This window comes from Callionymus lyra, chromosome 1, assembly GCF_982586985.1.
Source record: "Callionymus lyra chromosome 1, fCalLyr1.hap1.1, whole genome shotgun sequence".
Classification (NCBI taxonomy): Eukaryota; Metazoa; Chordata; class Actinopteri; order Syngnathiformes; family Callionymidae; genus Callionymus; species Callionymus lyra.
This window is the reverse complement of record NC_141818.1, coordinates 9578613-9597090: the sequence shown is the minus strand read 5'-3', so window position 1 is coordinate 9597090 and position 18478 is coordinate 9578613. Positions and strand designations below refer to the sequence as shown.

General features: G+C 39.2%; 1 protein-coding gene across 6 annotated transcripts in view; it reads right to left on the bottom strand.

Annotated features, from left to right (window-relative positions):
- Positions 1-1017: 1017 nt before the first annotated feature.
- The window catches only part of trim36 (tripartite motif containing 36), a 31566-nt gene continuing 14105 nt past the window's right edge, over positions 1018-18478 (bottom strand). For 3 of the 6 annotated variants that reach the window (XM_087792538.1, XM_087792547.1, XM_087792556.1), the window contains exons 3-13: positions 14730-15076; positions 13993-14139; positions 12998-13093; positions 12787-12924; positions 12600-12715; positions 12412-12533; positions 9145-9262; positions 8864-9069; positions 5562-5745; positions 4714-4827; positions 1018-3022 (exon numbers count right to left, since the gene is read on the bottom strand). In XM_087792538.1, the coding sequence (XP_087648664.1) occupies positions 2644-3022; positions 4714-4827; positions 5562-5745; positions 8864-9069; positions 9145-9262; positions 12412-12533; positions 12600-12715; positions 12787-12924; positions 12998-13093; positions 13993-14139; positions 14730-15076 (1967 nt within the window). In that variant the 3' untranslated portion in view covers positions 1018-2643. Of the gene's footprint in view, positions 3023-4713; positions 4828-5561; positions 5746-8863; positions 9070-9144; positions 9263-12411; positions 12534-12599; positions 12716-12786; positions 12925-12997; positions 13094-13992; positions 14140-14729; positions 15077-16673; positions 16758-17906; positions 17979-18478 lie in introns of all 6 variants that reach the window. The other 3 variants (XM_087792523.1, XM_087792530.1, XM_087792562.1) reach the window with 2 other exon arrangements.

Genomic DNA, 18478 nt, shown 5'->3' with positions numbered 1-18478 from the left:
GGCAATATTAAGCAATAATTAAGATGACATATTTATATTTACATCTTTGTATTAATACATGCAAATATGCATTTTAAGTATAACAATATTAAGCGATAACTGAGCTGACATGTACTGTATTTATATTCACGTTTTTTTTATTAATACATAGAAATACTGTATGTATTTTAAGTATAACAATATTGAGCAATAATTCAGCTGACATGTATTTATATTTACGTTTTTGTAGTAATACATATAAATATGTTAAGTATAACAATATAAATAAAAAGTTCAACGTACATATATTTATATTTACGTTTTTATATTAATACATAGAAATGTGTATTTTAACTATAACAATATTAAGCAATCATTGAACTGACATACATTTATTGTTATGTTTTTTGTATTAATACATATAGTTTTCTTGTACTTTATAAGCAATATTGAGCAATAACTTAACCGACATATATTTGTTTTTGTCCTAATACATGATGATGCAATATACTGTATCACAATATATCGTTTTGTTGCCCCTGTATCGTGACAACTATCCTATTGCAAAAGTTTTGCCAATACACATCCCTATTATTTACCTTTGATAGAATTTGAATATGTATTTTAAAAACTAACATAACTTCTCAGAGGTTTATTCGATCCAAAACATTTTAAAAGCACTTGCAGTATAATGGAGAACAGATACACACAGCTGTCATTACAGTAACACAAATCACCTCCACCTAAAGTTGATTTTTCTTTTTTAAAGCGGAAAACAAGATCTTACCAAAGATACCCATGACTGAAAAAAAATAAAAGATCAATTGGATTTCGCAGTTTAGTTGAAAAATGGCAAATTAGGAATCGTTTTTTTGTTTAAGTTTAGACTAATCTCAAAACTAGGACCTTCCGAAATCTTTAAATTCCTACCATGTAATGAAGTTTAAAAACTTTTTTTTTTTTTTTAATGTTTCTTCTTTTACTTTATAAATATTAGAAAGTAAAAAAAAGTGAATAAAATAGACAAAACAAAAGATGACTTTAAAAGCACACTAGTTTTATTAAACAAAAACTCAGCACATGAAATTAAAAACTCTTTCCAGCAAAACATATTCACATCTTTTACATACACAACCAGTTCAATTACGCTTCACACGCACGACAACAGGGGGAAACGCAGTGAACATCGTATCGAGGGGGAAAATGCAGAAGTCGTTTCAAACGTTTTTTTTCCTTTGATCAACCACCTGTTCAATAATATTGCACGCAGGTAGTATTACACGCAGGTAATACACGCAGGTAATACACGCAGCAGCAGCATCAGAGCCAAACCTGTCGCCGACATGCTGCGGGTCATAAAGTGCCAGCTTGAGTACGATCAGAGCCAGCCTCGGGATTATTTGGTTCACAGGTCAGGACCGTAGAAGCAGATTATATCAGAATCGACGTCTGTTGATTGACAGGAAAAAAGGGGGAAATCGGACGAGATACATTCGAGTTTAAATCACACGCAACTTAAAACCACTTGTATTTGACGGTTAATGATGAATAGAAAATATTGTTACAATGGATCGATGTTTAATTCAACATAAAAAAAACAACAAAAGGCAGCAAATAGAAGGACCCACAACCTTTTACCACGACAACATCCACCAGGAGTGACCTAAACTCAAACTGAACGCAGCTTATTGCCAGATGTTCACAACTAGGCAGGTGTATTTAAAGAATATTTTTTAAAAATAAAAAAGAGGAAAGGATCGGTCGTTGAGGTTTCTCCAGGTCAAGAAGAGGTAGTTAGCATCTGACCCTCCCCCACGATTAGGACATTAAAACCTGAGAAAAACTCACAACTGTGACCCAAAACCTCTAGAAAAAAAAAAAGAATGTGGAAAGTGATGAGCAGGCACATAAGTGTGTGTTTTTGTGTGTGTGTGTGCGACTCTTCCCGTCCCCGTCGGCCTGATCAGCACCAGTGTTGTGTCAGCAGTGCAGAAGTAACAGATGGTGAGAGCACTTGTAGTGAAACCTGAATCCTTTTGCTAATAAAGTGGAGCACCAGAACCAGAACCAGAACCCAGTGGCGCGTCGAGGACCTTTTCTCTCCGGACGCGGATCAATAACAGTGACAAACTTTTCTCTTAGTGCACGTTTGTCCGATGAGAAGCCGTGAGGATATTATCCGTGTGCAAAAAAAAAAAAATAATAATAAAAGAGGAATAAAAACGGTGCAGTGTTACAGTGAAGGATTTTTTAAAAAACAACCATAATATGCTACTGACGTGAAAAGTGAGATTAAAAGTTACATCACCATCGATCGCAAACATCTGCTCTGAGTAAACCGAGTGTTTCCGTCAAAAAAAGAAAGGCACGGAAGGCGCGAGCTGTACGAGTCGCTACAAGGCTCTGGAGGTCCTCGAAACATCTAAAAACACAGAGAGCAGTGACAGCCGAACGATCCACGACATCTAGGAGTTTGGCTCGTGAAGTTAAAAGTAGGATTTGAACCGTGGCTGTGACCCAACATTTTTCGGTCGGTTTTCGGAGACTTTGGTTTAGACCATCATCTTTCATCAACAGACCCAGACCACTGCACCTCGTCGACCCCCCGTTACCCTGTCGTTAAAAAACCCTGTCCCGGCGACCGGACCCCCCCAATCCTCCTCCTCAGAAGGTCAACCTCTTGGCCATGACGAACTCCTCCAGCGCCACCTTGCCGCTCCCCATGAGTCCGAAGGCCGGGTACATGGTCCCCGAGCAGTCCACCTGCCGCTCGTAGAGGCAGCGCATGGTGTCGGCGTCGTAGAAGAACACCCGGCAGGCGTCGTAATCCAGGCACACGCCCAGGCGCTGGGGCATGGGGAGCACCCGGCCCCCCGGGTCGCCCGAGGACGCGCTCGCCGCCGAGGAGGAGGAGGCGGAGGACGAGGACGAGGCCTTGGGGATGAAGATCTTGCCCATGCCCACGGTGAGGAGCGTGAAGGGCTGCGAGAGCTCGTAGCAGGCGTCCTCGCTGCCGCTGTCGTGCCCGCTGTCGTGGTCGTACCTGGACAGAAGACCTGTCAATCACTCGGGGGACAACGAACATGATTCCACGCCTTCTCTTATCAACGGTCTAGACGGGTCCGCGCTGATGTCCACTTAATGATTCACAACATTCTTCCTTGGATCCACTAATGACTACTTAGATAGACTTGTACCTTCTGTGCTCAGACACGCTCTTGGATTAATGCCCGGAACTTCTTACAAAACCAAAAAAAAAAATCAGAGACTGACAGTAATTATTATTCCATAAACTTACTTTCTCTAATGTGATACAAGTTTTATTTTGTCGTTACAAACTCACTCGAAACCTACTGTCACGCGCGGAGGAAAATATTCAGTTTTCAGTACGTATTTTTAATAATTAAATATAATTAGTTGTATAATGTTTTTTGCAAATAATCAAACATATGAATAACAATCAAATTCAAGGAAACTTTTATTTTAATTATATTTTTTTTAAAGGAGCTAAATCTTCTTTTAGTATTATCTTTATACAACATTTTATAATACATTTAAATGGCTACAAATACGTTTTATTGGAATTCGAATATCAAACTGTGTAAAAAATAAAATTGTTGATTTTGTGTGTTGTGAAAAATAACATTTCAAGAAAGTTCAAGACATTTTTATTTGTTCAGGCTTTTCCTTGATTTTCTGGAACTCCTGTTGTGTTATCAGTTTTATCTTGATCTTTTAAGTATATACTTTATTGAATATTGTTTTGATTTTTTAAGCGCTTTGTGACCCTGGTCTGGAAAAGCGCTATACAAATAAAAATTACTTACAATCAAATTCAAAGAAACCTTTTTTTTAAAGGAGCTGAATCCTCCAAGTATTCCATTATACAACATCTAATAAAACATTTAAATGGCTACAAATACTTTTTATTGGAATTCGAATATCAAACTGTGTAAAAAATAAAATTGTTGAATTTGTGTGTTTTATAGTCGACTTAAGACGTTTTTTTTTTGTTCAGGCTTTTCCTTGACTTTCTGGAACTCCCGTTGTGTTATAAGTTTTATCTTGACCTTTAAAGTATATACTTTATTGAATATTGTTTTGATTGTTTAAGCGCTTTGTGACCCTGGTCTGGAAAAGCACTATATAAATAAAAATTACTTACAAGATTTCAAATGATAATCTTTGAATCCTTTGTCTTTGATCTATTTTTCTCTAGCTTTAGACTAAGATTGTTTCTTCTTGTTCTTTCTCTTTATTTCCCTTTGTTCTTGTTGTTTTTATTTTTATGAATAATTGCTGTATTGCTGTGTCTAATTGGGAAAAAAAACAATTTCCCGAAGAAGACCTCCTGAGGGATCAATAAAGTTCTACCTTACCTGAAAGGTAGAACTTTTGATTTATTAAATTGATTTATTAAAGTTTCCACATTTAAAGTGTTAAATTAATTCAATATTCTGACGCCGTCCTCTCACATCACGATCTTGTTGTCGTGTCGCACACACACACGACCAGACGCTCGGATTAACCTGCTAACGTTGAGCATCATCACATGAGGGGGGTAAAGGCGAGACCGTGGCGTGAGTAAAGCTCTTTAAGGTTAATGCTGCTCTTACATCACAGGATTACAGAAGCAGTTCAAGCTCTGCTTGTCAACTGTGTGTTTGTCCAGAAGAATGAACAGGTTAAAAGTGTGTATTCCAGGTGTGTTGTCGTCAACGGACGTGTGTTTACCTGGGACTGCTGGTATCTCTGGGACTGTGGAACCACTCGATTAACTTGGAGTCCGAGGCCACGCCCACTTTGACCATGTAGGAATGTGGCTCCACCTTGAACGCCCAGTAGTGTCTGCAAAATTAAACAAAAAAACGTTGTTGCGACATCAAAACTAATGAAGGTAAAGACAATAAAAATGGATATTGTTGTTAATTCTGTGATATGTGTCACACGTACAGAGGATTTAAAGTGACGTATATGAAGGAGAGAAAACAAAGCAGTGTTTTCTAAAGGTTAAGACTTCGTTATAGTGTTGTAACTTTCAGAACTAAAAATTGTAAAAAAAAAAAAGTTGTATTATATTAGGGTTTAAGGGGACGAGGAGGGGGTCTAAAAGGTTAGAGACCAGAGCGCCATCTAGTGGCCTTTAAACATAAGGACACTGTACCATAAAACTTCATCAATTCAGGCTTAGATTCAACTTTGTTTCATACAACTATTTTTTAAAAGGAACCTGATAAACTATGAAAGACTTGCTTCACCTAAACGGTTATTAACAATCAGTTAATTAGACATAATTTTCATCTTGTTATCCTTCGTTTTCTGTAGTGCAGTTAATCCTATTATTCATTTATTGTTCCGAGCAGATCAGCCTGGTTACAACTAAAGATTATGATTATTTAAATTGAATTAACCGGATCATAAACACATTGGTCACAGTTAACTACAGCATGAACCTTCATGCAGAAATGTTTACAAATACACCATTTTAATCGTATATACATGAAGAGATATTCACCTGATCATTTAAATGCATTAACCATTATATCAACCATTATATTTTAAATCGGTGTATTTCGACATACCGCCCCTGAGAGATGCCGGTGTCTCCTATGATGTAGTCCAGGGCGACGTAGCTTCCCGTCTGCACGCGCTCGGCCGCCAGCAGGAACGCCATCCCGGCCACGCTCTCCACCGCGTCTCGCCGCTTGCTCAGCATCAGGCGCTCCGTGCTGAAGCCGCACTTGTCGCTGAACAGGAAGTCAAAAGCTGCACGAGAAGAACGGAGACACATATTTGATCAAAAGCTGAGAAACGGGTGAATTATTATTGATCTGGGATCGATGAGGGGGAATGATCGTGTCCGGACACACGGGGGCGCTGTTGCACAGCCTCAACTAATCCTCTGAGACCTGCTCCGACATTGAAGCTGTCGATGAAGCAGAATCCTTGTGTTCCTCAGTCAATAAAAGGTCTTCTATAAATACTTTATGGGGTCGAAGCCTGATGAGAATGATCTCAAGAAGGTGGAGGTTTCCATCGTTACAGTCCTGGGAGGACTGGACCGTTCACGCGTGTCTGGGGAACTCCTCACAACTAGAGCATGAGATCCAGTTAATGCACAACTAACAGAGCATCATTAAAAACAGGTTTCTAGCATCAGGAGGCAAGAGTGGCCATTGAAACTGACTTTTACGGAATTATACAAGTCCCATCACAATATTGAATGGTTCAACTCACGATTCAAAGTAAAAGAATTGACATTTATTATTATTTGTAAATAAAGGAGGTTGAATTTGTTTTCATTTAATAATTTTATGTAATTTTTCTATAAAGAAAGGTTGAATTTGTTCATTTTTAACAAGTTATTTAGATAAATTGTTTCATAATTATTGGAATTTTAATACCAAACCATATGTTGAAAAAAAAAAAAATTCAATTATTGAATTTTAAATAATTCAATACAATTTATTGAATTCAATAGTTTTAAAATGTAGGAACATTTAAAAGTTTTTTTTTAAGCATTCCATTTTTTTTATATTTAACAATAAATATTCTGATACCACTGACATACTTCCATAGATTTTTGAATTAAACATTTAAAATAATCTTACATAAGAATTATACTTTGATGTTTTGCATAGATGGCAGGTGTTGAGTTCCTTGTTTGAACATCTCATTTTCTGACATTCTAGTTCTTCATTTATCCTTCTTCCTCATTTTTAAATATTACATTTTATACACACTTTTTTTTAATCGTTCTGTTGTTTTCTTGTGTCGTTATCTCACAGGCATCAACAGGCGTCGGAGAGAAAAATTAGCTCCATTTCCAGTGAAATTAAACTTATGTAATAAATAAATAAAACAATTTTGGAAATATTCATCATTTTTTGTAGAATCAAACATGAAAATACAAGATCACTGTTACACAAACATTAGGGCTACACAATTAATCAAATTTAAATTGTGACCCTGGTGAATAAATCCTGACAGATTTGATTTCGGCTGAAGTTTAAATGTACTAATGATCATCCAACATTGGTTTAACCAGTAGTCAGCCAACCACTAGGGGGCAACATGATTAATGCAACATTAAACAGCATACAAACTAAAAAGCCTTAATTTTGTATCATTCATCATTTGACATCATTTAAAACTAAACATTTTGCAATGGCTTTATATTGCAGTCGTGACTCAAGTTCAGCCAATAATAATCATGAACAATAGGGGCGTCATAGCTCAGATGGTAGAGTGGTTGCCTGCAGTCCAAAAAGGTTGCAGGTTCAATCCCAGCTCCAGACAAGCTTGTGTCATTGTGTCCCTGAGCAAGACACTTTACCCTGATTGCTCCTGATGGCAGATTCGGCGCCATGTGGTGCAGCCTACTCCCATAAGTATGTGTGAATGGCTGTCAAAGCGCTTTGTGACCCTGGTCTAGAAAGGCGCTATATAAATAGATATATTATTATTATAATAACTCAGAATGGAACGGGTGTAAAAAAAATGGCTCCATGTGTGAAAGAATGATCATCTCGACATGATATTTCTCACTGAGCATCTATATAAATCACAAAATAATCAGTTGTCAGCTGATGCGTTGCATAAGTAGCGGACGCCGACAGTAGTACACAGTTGTCGTTTTCCATGAAGCGTCATAAATTAACATGTGTATACGTGTCATGTGCGCACGTGCTGGCGTCCCTCTGGGCTCCACTCGGCCCTGAAATTCTACCTCATTACCACGTCCGTGGATCCGTCCACTCACGCTTCCACGTGTCACATGGCACAGGAATGTTCGCGCCGCAGTCACAACACAGGCGACAACTGACGGAGGGACGAACTCCAAGATCAATCTGAGCCTAAATCATGTCGTGAAAGTGAAATCAAGGCTTGAGACGGTCATGGATAGTTTAGACGTTCACACTTTTAAAGCTGCTCTGAAGAAGAAAAACATAAGTGACTGCGTTTAAACCTTCATGTGGACTCTATTGTTCCACCGGTGTTCTCCACATCACGTCATCAGATGGCGGACGCTCGACTCTTTTCAAAATCAAAACCCTAATCATCTCAAAAAGGCAGCACGGGGTGGAAATAATCAGAGCCGCAGTAAAGAGGATCTTAGAAGCTTAGACGAGGCTTTGTCCAGTGAAGGCCTGAATCATGGCGACCGGTCTTTTGGCGGCTCAAGAGTTTAAGCTCGACGGTAAATGTTGCCGGATGAGAGATAAACAATCAAACAATTTGAAAGAAGTTGATGCATGAAATAAAGAAGGAAATTCGTTTTTGCTTCTTCTGGCATGTTGATAAATCAGTATATTGAGGTGGAAATTATTTTACATTTAAAAATGGCTACAAATAGTTTTAAATTCAATCCTGACTTTTAGTTTATGGACCAAATATTGTAATTTTATGTACATTATATATCATCATAGTGATGTAACATACATAACAGTAACATAATTTATAATATTCATTCATACAGTACTGGTAACTGACACATTTCAGACACCATCTCTCCTGCTTGGTCTGGGATCTACTCCTCTGGGATCTACTCAGTATTCTCCAGAAAAGAGCTACAAGAATGTTTTCGGGGAGGAATGTCTGGGTCTCTTTGCTCCGGCTGCTGCATCTGCGATGTTTTGGGAACAAACACGTTTTTCTACAAAGCTAGCATCAGCAGCAGAAGGGTCAAGACTTTCAGTAGACGACTGAAGAAAAGGACGACCTCCCAGACCGTTGTCAAAAAGACTATTTGTCAGATAATAACGGCAACGAAACCACGTTCATTGAAGGCTCAGTGAGAAGTTGGGGATGGAAAAGAAGGAGATGCTGGTAAAAGCAACACAACATAAGAGGATGGAGAAAGTGAAACCCAAGTCAAACTCACCAGCTGCGGGGGGGGTGTGAAAAGAGACTTCTGGGCTATACGGGCTGTTCATGGAGTTCCTGCAGCTTCGTACTCTGAAGGCGTACAGACTGTCGGGCTCCAGGTCAGGCACCAGAGTACTGGAACCATACACCTTGTCCGTCGGCCTCCAATCACCGCTGTCCTCGCCGTCCTCCTGGAAGGGGGACTGGCTTGGACCAGAGAGTCTAGAAAAAAAACAAAAAAAACAATCAACACTGATCGTAGACCACTTGAAAAAGCCACGATTTATTCGTACGCACCTACGGTACTCCAGCGTGTGGTGGTCTGTGGGCAGGTGGTCTTCTGAAAGCTTCCAGCAGATTGTGGCCTCATTATAAACCTTGCTCTGCGAGAGGTCAATTATCGGCGGGTCTGGAACTGAAGAGGAGGAAAAGTTGTTTACACAAGAAACATTGATGCTAAAAAAAGAAATTCAATTATGTTTTTTTTTAAACTGGTGCTTGTTGTAATCCAGAAAAATCCCTCCCCGGTCTTGATGATCTGCGGTGAACAGAACTTTCCCCTCAATAAGTTGGATTTAGGCAAATGAAGCGCAGCATGGATTAGACGTGCCAGGAAAAGAAGCGTCCACTCAGGGCTGTCTCGCGTCAAGCAGCCTCTTAAGAGGTTTTCTCATACACAGTGGAATATCTGACAGGAAATGCACTTTGTAAAAGCTTCCACACTCACACTAATATCTTATTTTCCACATCCAGTTACAAGAGGTTATCTTGACGCAACACTTTAAGAACTAGTTTTGCATCGTCATCAAGTATATTTTCCAGATTACATGAAGCCTTTAAAATACGTAAACATAAAAAGTAGAGGCAAGAACCTGGTGATACGATATGCATCACGATACATGGTGAACAATAGGATATTTTTTGATACTGTAGTAACGAGGATATATATGTAGTATTGTCGAGTACTTGACTCCAGTGTTGCAGAATTGACAGACTCTTGACAAACTCGTAACTGCTTTCATTTGTTTTGAAACCAAAATATGTCCAAACATCAGCTTTAAAAGCTGCTGGAGTCTTCTGTATCTTCTCGTCCTCAGTCACCTCGGTGGATGTAATTTTTCCTTTAGCTGCGGAGAACGTAATGACTGCTGCCATCTAGTGGCTGGAGGTGTTATTGTAACACAAAAATGAATAAATGGCTTGATAATGTAAATTAAAAGTAAAAGTATTTTATACACACTTAATTGAAAAATAAACCAGTAAAATGCTAGAAAAAAGGAATCATTTAAAAGCAAAAAAGAGGGGTAGAAAAGGTTTATTAAAAAACAAAATCAATACTGTGCCATTGTTTAGCAGTATAGTGTCTTGGAAAAAAAAAAGACTACTAGGTGTGAGAAAATATAGTAACACTGACGTATAAACATTTAGGATTTAATAAAAATACTAAAGAAAAACAAAATGTAATCTTGCTGCATCATAATTTCGTCGATATAAGCTACATATAAAATTAGAAAAGCAGTTTTTTCGGTCAAATCAGTTGAGAATTAATTTGCAAACAAATGTATGTTCTAAGGAAATGTAAAAAAGAAACAAAAAATGACCGACATTTAATTCTAAACCTAAAAAACAACTTTAAATGCAGAATGTTCATCAGCTGCATGCAACACATCCGAGTAACTTCCAAAGTCAGGCACAAAGAGAAGACACCAGAGTTCTCTGAGACCATCCAGCAGCTTCGCCGACAAACAACGCTCATTGTTTTCATTCACGCAAAGCAGATGGAGCAACAGTCAGAGTCTGAAATCGGGCAGCGAGCCAGCTCACACAGCAGGTCGCTGCTGGGAGTCTGAGAGAAAAACACCATTGATCAGCTCAGGCCACTGCCAGGCCGAGGAGACCAGATCCAAGTGACACTTTTGGGTGCGGCTTGACTCCGGGCCAGACTCACTTCAGCCTCGGATTTGTGCTGCGACTATAAAGTCAAGATTTCCTCCAATAGATGAGAAGAAGAATAGTAAACAAATAAATATAGTACTTCTTGTTGTAATTATCGAGTGTCCAAGTTTGCACCGAATAATTAAGCAATATTTAAATCACAATCTTAATTTTAACTGCAGAAAAAGAAAAGTGTTTAAAACGGCTCAATAACAACTGCTGCCTGAAGCTCGGCCTCATTAGTTTTGCTTGTCGTCCACTAAGACAGGGGTCAGCTGTTCGCCACCACTCTGGAGCCACAGGCTTCGACAGCCTCAGCTGTTTTTTTGCAGCCTCAGCAATGCTCGACCTCTCCATACATTTTTTTAAAAAGAAAGACTCCGATGATCGGTGACCCGACAACACGACCGTCTCCGACTTGCAACAATGACCGAGGTCAAAGTCCAGCGGAAAACACAATCAATACCTCATTTGCAAGTCAGAGCATCAACTACACGCGACCACGTCATTAGTGCAAGAATGTGGTTCTGTCGGAGTTTCGTTGTAAATACTAGTCTGGTGGCGCTTTCATTGTAATGTCTCTCCTCACGACTTCGTTTCTTAAACTACACACGTTTTACACACAAGACTAACCTTTTTTGATCCATGTTATTATTGTTGTTTTGCAAGATTTTATCAATAGCAGCTTCTTTTTTTCAGGGAAATGAAAACACACATGGCTGGTGTTTTTGAAATGTTTAAAATAAAAGCTTCATTCAATTCATCACAAAATCAGGAACTACTTAACAGAAATTTTCTTCATTATTAGGAAATTAGCAATAAGTTTTAAATTTTCTCGTGGAATCTGGTCTTAAAAAAAGCTTGTATAAAACATATTATCTACCATCAATGATGAGTGTATTTTAAATCCCCTGTTTGAATAGTAGATTTCATATGGCTTGTAGTGTATTATAAACTAAACTGGGCAAAACTTTGGACATGGTTAAGCCCATTTAAAATAAATACAAATGGGGTAAGTGGGTTTAAGGGGTGTCGTTTTAGTGTCTTGATCCGGGGGCGCAATCACACAGGGGGTCTAAAATCTTTAAGAACTCTTGGTCACGACCTAAACTAATTTCACATTGAACAAACAGACTTTAACAGGAATGATTTACTTCAAACCAAGTTGTACCGTTGTTGAAAGTCTCTGTATAATAATTGTAAACATCTATATTCTCTGTTCCTTATCTTACCTTAATCACAGACATCTTTACAAGTCATCACATCAACAATATGAACACTAATGTACTTTGAATTAAATTCATTAGATTGACATGTGGTAAAGAACTACACAACATAGGTATCCGTTTCTGCTTTAGTTGCATTTTTCTGTCTGAAAGTAGTGAATAAAGTTTAATTTATTTATAGGAATGGATGAAAAAAAGGCAACGTTGAACAACAAGCATCACGCCTTCCAAACAAACGGTCAGTAAACTCATCAAACACGACGTTTGACCTCCGACTGCAACATGCTCCTGACATGTGATGAGCAGATTAACACGGATTATTTTACAATCCAGTTCTTCTAAACACACACGTGTGAAGACGAGATCAGTGAAGCTGCGAGTATAGTCAGTGAAGAGATCTTACCTCCACCGAAGCACATTTCTTTGAGCAGGGTTTCCTCCTTGGACGTGTCCAGAACAAACTCGTCAAAACATGGGTCCGCTGACGGGTGGAAGGTCCGGAGAGACTCCGTCGCCTTCTGGATTCTGAAAGTAATAATGAATTATCACATTTTATTCCCAGGCTGGTTCCTGTAACTCGTACGACGGTACCTGACGTGCAGCTGTTTTGCCGTCTGTACGAAACACGACTGATCCGTCTCCTTCAGAACTTCCTGTGCGTAGCCCACCAGACCACTGTTCTCCAGCATCCCCTGGTACTCGTCCACCTGTTGACCCACAGACTGTAAAAACAGGAGACCACGACACCATGTTCTGCCGGGTCATTGTTCCACGTCACCTGTGCTTTGAGTTGCTCGTAGCGTCTGGTCCGGGACTGCTCGATGGACCTCAACATCTCGGACTTTCTCTCCTGCAGCGTCTCGAAGAGCCGGTCGAAGTGCTCGATGGCTTCGCGCTCGGCTAACTCGCCGTTATCCTGTTTTGAAGACAAAACGTTATACTTTTTTGATCCACGGCAGTTTCTAAATATTTCAACAAATCAGTTTTACCCGTGTCTGGCTGATGAGGGACTCGAGACCGGTAATCTGAGTCCTGACCTGGTCCTCTTTGCTGATGAGATAGTGGATACTCTTGGCCAGCTTCTCCTGCAGAGACACCAGAACATCTCATCGGACTCACACTTTTTTATGTTTGGACGTCTAACAAATGCTCATATATCACTTTCATTTATTTGTATTTATTTAATATATTTTAAAGGATTGTTTTGCTTTATTTTCTACATGTTTTCAATGAACACAACTTATTCTAAAAGTTAATTTACAATAAAAACAAAACAGTGTTTCTTTTTGTTGAGACACCAAAGTATCTTTTAGTCTAATTAACTAAATCTCGCAACAGAAAAGAGCCAATAATATGAGCAACAATTGGTGAATTCAACGCAGATGCAAAGAAATAACGTTGTTTTTTGTCTCCATATTAATAGAGATAATCAAATTAGTTGTCATTTTTGAGCGATTAGGTTTCATTTTATTATCTTAAGTAACAATTTTAAAAAGTACCCGTTATGATCGAATACATTAATGCTTAAATATAAAGAATAACGTGCGGTAAACTAGGCATTTGACATTTAATTGACTCCATTTAATTTCAATTTGTTAATTATATATTGTTCTTTACTTTATTTCAGATAATTTGGGGTTAATCAAATAGCAATCCTTGTCTGGAAGTAAAACAAATATGTACCGATTAAAAAAACAAAACAAGCTGTGATTGACAAGACAAGTGAGGAACACAAGTGAGTGTCCATATTTGCATGAAAATACAAGTCTAATGTGATCTTATGGGCTCTGAGACTTGAGGAGTAATAAAAAAAACAGACAAGTTAAAACCCAGCGTGATTTCAACACATCAGGTTGAACAAACTTAATGACCTTCTCATGCGGCAACAATAAAATCCAGTAGCATTTCTCTTCTGAGACGTTCAAATACATTTCTTGTTCTCAAACGTCTCGAGTTTTCAACTTATACAGTAAAAGCGAGTTACCTTGAGGATTTTGTAGGCACTGCTCATGGAGGTGACTTTATGGTTGGCGTGGGATCCTCCGAGTTTACAGAGGTGACACACGGGTCTTCTGCACACTTCACAGTACATGTTCACCTTCTCCATTTCATGCTCGGGACACATTAGAACCTATTGAGCCATCAAAAAACAACATTAATTTCCTTCAAGGATTAATTTTTTTGTGATTGCTCGGTTTGACTCGAGCTGCTCTAGCTGAGAAGACGAAAACGCTTTTTAAAAACATGAAGGGGATTTCCCTGTAATTCAAAAAAAAAAAAAAAAGGAGATAACCAGACAAACTATTGCATCCGACAACACGAAGTGAAACTGGGAAATGAGACGCTTAAAAAAAATAGAGTTTAGCACATTTTCACTCAGCTAGAGCGTGACAGACGAGACAACTAGTTTCTTTAACTACTCGTTCTTCCTCCTATAAATGTAATAATCAATTGTTGGATTTTCACTTAAAATCGGTTTTGAAGGTTTTTCCTCATCAAATCTTCAATTTGAAGTTCAAAATCCTCAACAAAACTAGTTATCAAGTCATCACTGTTGTCTCTTTCTAATTTAGTGTCTTAAATTATTAAACGTTTGGACAGTATTGACAGGACGACGATCTCATCACCACTGACACGGATTTTCAAAGCTCAGCCGATTGTGAACTACAAGTAAGTAAGTAAGTAATATTTATTTATATACAAGCCGTTCGGAACCCCCACCTTGGGCCTGAAGTTGGTCGTGGGTCCGACGTACTCGTGCTGGGCCTTGGGCGTCCCCCACGGGTGGTGCAGCTTGAAGCACTCGTTGCAGTAGCTGGCCTTGCAGTCCATGCAGCTCTTGGTGGCCTCCTGCTGCTGCGGAGGCTTGCAGATGTTGCACATGATGGCCACGGCGGCGCGGGCCGCCTGCCTGTAGCGCTCCACGATGCTCTCCAGCGTGAAGTTCCGGAACAGCATGCTGATGCCGCGCTCCCCGAGGTCGATGTCGTGCTGGCACCCGGGGCAAGGGATGGCCGTGATCCTGGGGGTCACCGACCCCCGACGCCAACCCGGTGACGAGATGGAGCCTGGACCAGAAACTTTAGTGAGAACAGAACTTGCGTGCGATCGGCTCCAAGACTGGCCAAGATTCAGGATTTGTCGGGGGGGGGGGGGGGCCCTACATGCAGACAAGAAAGGTCTCTACTACTTGTTCATGAGTCGTCATGAGGGTCAAAGAGGGAGGAAAAATGTGGAGCGTTTGTGTGTTTGACAGCATCTGGGCTGGCTTTCATAAAAGCACCATGACGTCAGTGTCACCATTACGCAACAATGCTTTTATGAAGAAATGACCTCACAAACGTCATCATTTCTCTGCTCTTTGGAGTCCACTTTCACAATGACCTTCAAGACATGGATGTGTGTTACAGGCAAAGTACTGTTCAACCGTCGATGGGGGGAACACGGAGACGGGATCTTCATGTTCAAAGTACACACTACAGTGCAGTCGGGACTAAAACTTTGGGAGTGAAGTCGGTCGTGATGGCAGAGATTTGGGCACATCTGGCATCTTCTCAATGTCTTGAGCAAAAGTTCTTGACTTTAGATCCATAAACAAAAAGCTTCTAAAAACATGCCTCACTTGCCCAAGTCACTGCATCACTCAGATCAATCTATCCTTAAAGCAACAGTGTTACTTTAAGAGTCAGTCACAGGAGTGTGTTTCTGCTGATGCAGCAGCATCGTTGCACAACACACTGGCTTCGTTTGCACGGACAGCAATACGTTAACGGGGTTATGCTTAAGTTAATGAGCAGACAAAATAAAAAGGTAAAATAGAAGGTGTGTATTTTATGAATATTTACAAGATATTGGAGATTAATTTTGATGAAGTTAAAGACCTTTAATCGGAGGTGTAAAACCCCGAAAAGAGGCCAGAATTATTAGGTTTGGCCTGAAGAAAAGTATATTTAGCCAATATGATTGATTTTTACATTTTAAGGCTCAATTTGTCTTAATTATATCAGCATAAATACAGAAACAGTCTCTTATCTCATATGAAACACTAGCATTTACACAGGTCGCAATATCAACATGAACATTAATCTACTTTTAATTTGAAGAACCATGCGGAGGGGAACATACATGGGTTAGACTGTATGAGCTATACATTTACCCACAACTGCATAAAACAATGAGGTATAAAACTAGCAAAGTCATCTTTGGAAAGTCAATAGTTTGTTTTCAATGTAATTACATTAAAATGTAGCTTTTAAGGGCCATTTTTACTTGTTCACTTTGATTACATTTACAAAACAATTACATTTTAAGTGCTGAATTCAATGTAAAGATGTATAGATTTTGGAATTATATTTGCGCTGTTAAAACATGACATTATTTCATCCATTTACCAGACATTTAGCGGAAATCTACTAAATTAAATAAGTGTTTGATTATCATGCATGTACGATGCATTTCCAACACAAGATTAATCTGGTTATTGCTGTACGTGTAAACTAGGCCACGACACGAAACATTACACATGACACACACACGTAATATTCACAAGCAGAGGAGATCATGAGAGAAACGATGAACACACACACAAAAAGCCAGCAAACTTAAAAGTCACTACAGGCCAAAGTCATGAACAAAAAAAAAAAAAATAAAATAAAGTTGCTTCACGTTTTTGGGAAACAGGAGAAGAAGTGAGGAGTGCTGGATTTATGTCATTTTGAAAGCCTGTATTTCCACTTCGTTTCCGAGGACCTGTAAATTAAATCAAACACTCCTCAGGTAGGCAAAACAGAGGGAAACGGCATCCAAAGGCCACTCTGCCAAAAATAACATGTAAAAAAAAAAAAAAAAAGGAGCAGGGAATATGGAGCTGTGCGACATGTGAGGTCACGTTGCTGTGAATATGGCGTGAAGCTAGTGACTGTGTGACATGATCGCGGAGGTGACATCGTGAGAAAATAAATGATGTTTATGAAAGCCATGATTAAATTAAAATTTACGAGAGGTTCGTGTCCTCGGGATGGTGCGGCTTGTTGAAGGCGAAGTGACGAACTGGCTACAGGTGTGAGTGAGTAAGAGAGGCTTGACTTCAAGTGCGTTTTTTGTGCTAAATCGAACACTTTATTGATCCCTTTATCAACCTCAACATGTCAATTTATCGTCTTTTATTTAAGCTGCAATCTATTAATGTATTCATTGGATCTTCTAGACCTTAAAATTATACATATTTTTTTATTAAACCACACTTGTGGTCGGGCTTAAAGAGACGAGGAATGTTCAGTTGAAAATCCTTTAATGACCTGCAGACTCCCGTCACGCTCGTCTCTACAGTAATAAGTGAAAACACTTAAGTGTCTGACATGCTCGGTGGATATTCCTCAAATGTGTCGACTCATCTGCCAAAATAGTTGGTTTTTTTCCCTCCTGCTCATTTAAATTCGACAGCTGACTGACACACACCGGCTGGCCGAGACAAGTCTGTGTTTTCGTTGCCATAAACCGTCATGATTATTGTCGAGAAAACCAAACGCTTCCCTGGAGTCAAAACGCATTAATCAGTCGACTCAGCAAGTTTGAAGTCGACAAGCCCGAGCACACAGAGGGATTTCAAGCTAAATCATTAAGTGTTTTATTGGGAAATAGTCCCGACTTCAACATGCAAGAGTTTTTAAATGTATGAACTTGTATTTTTCTCCCGAGTCGTGTGCGTCAACTATCACTTCCCCTCCGTGCTTCTGTTCACTTCCTGTCTGTTCGATGCTCAGTGGACATTTCCATTAAGAGTGATTCATTCACGTCTACTCTGTGCGGTGTGTGTTGGTGTGGAAGAGCCATCAGGGGTCTAAAGTAGAAGGAAAAGTAGTACCAGACGAGGGTTTCTTTAAGGGTTCTAAGTAGCACTGTACTCACTACAGCTACGCAAAAAACGGAGGCCGCGTCTACCTCGGCTTCCACACGCCCTTCGAATTGAGGCTGCAAGCAATGAACAAAGAAGTGAGGTGAGACCAACAAGTCAAAAAAGAGAGAAAGAAAGAATAAAAAAAAACAAGTGTGAAGTGTCTCGCCCCAAAGCAAAAGATCAAAATGTCAATGTCAAACTTAAATAATGCAGTTCAAGTGATATACACAGTACATGACATGTGAACACGTATTTGCAGGTTTCATTTAGATTTGAGCACAAACATGCAGAACATGAACAGACCAGACTAACAGAACACAGAACTCTCTTGAAGGTTTTTACCATGAGTCACAGGAAACGTCACCAGAAAAACTTTCCAGTGTTTCCATACATAGTTTAGAAATTTGGTATAAATGTTATTCAGTATATATATTGGGACTGTTGTGGGGCGTCCTCGAGCCATACTGACAAACAATAAAAGGGAAGTTTTATATGATGAGAAAACCTAACATATATATAGAAATGGATATTACATTAGGCTCAAGTTTAATTTGGATTATTTTCAATTTATTTA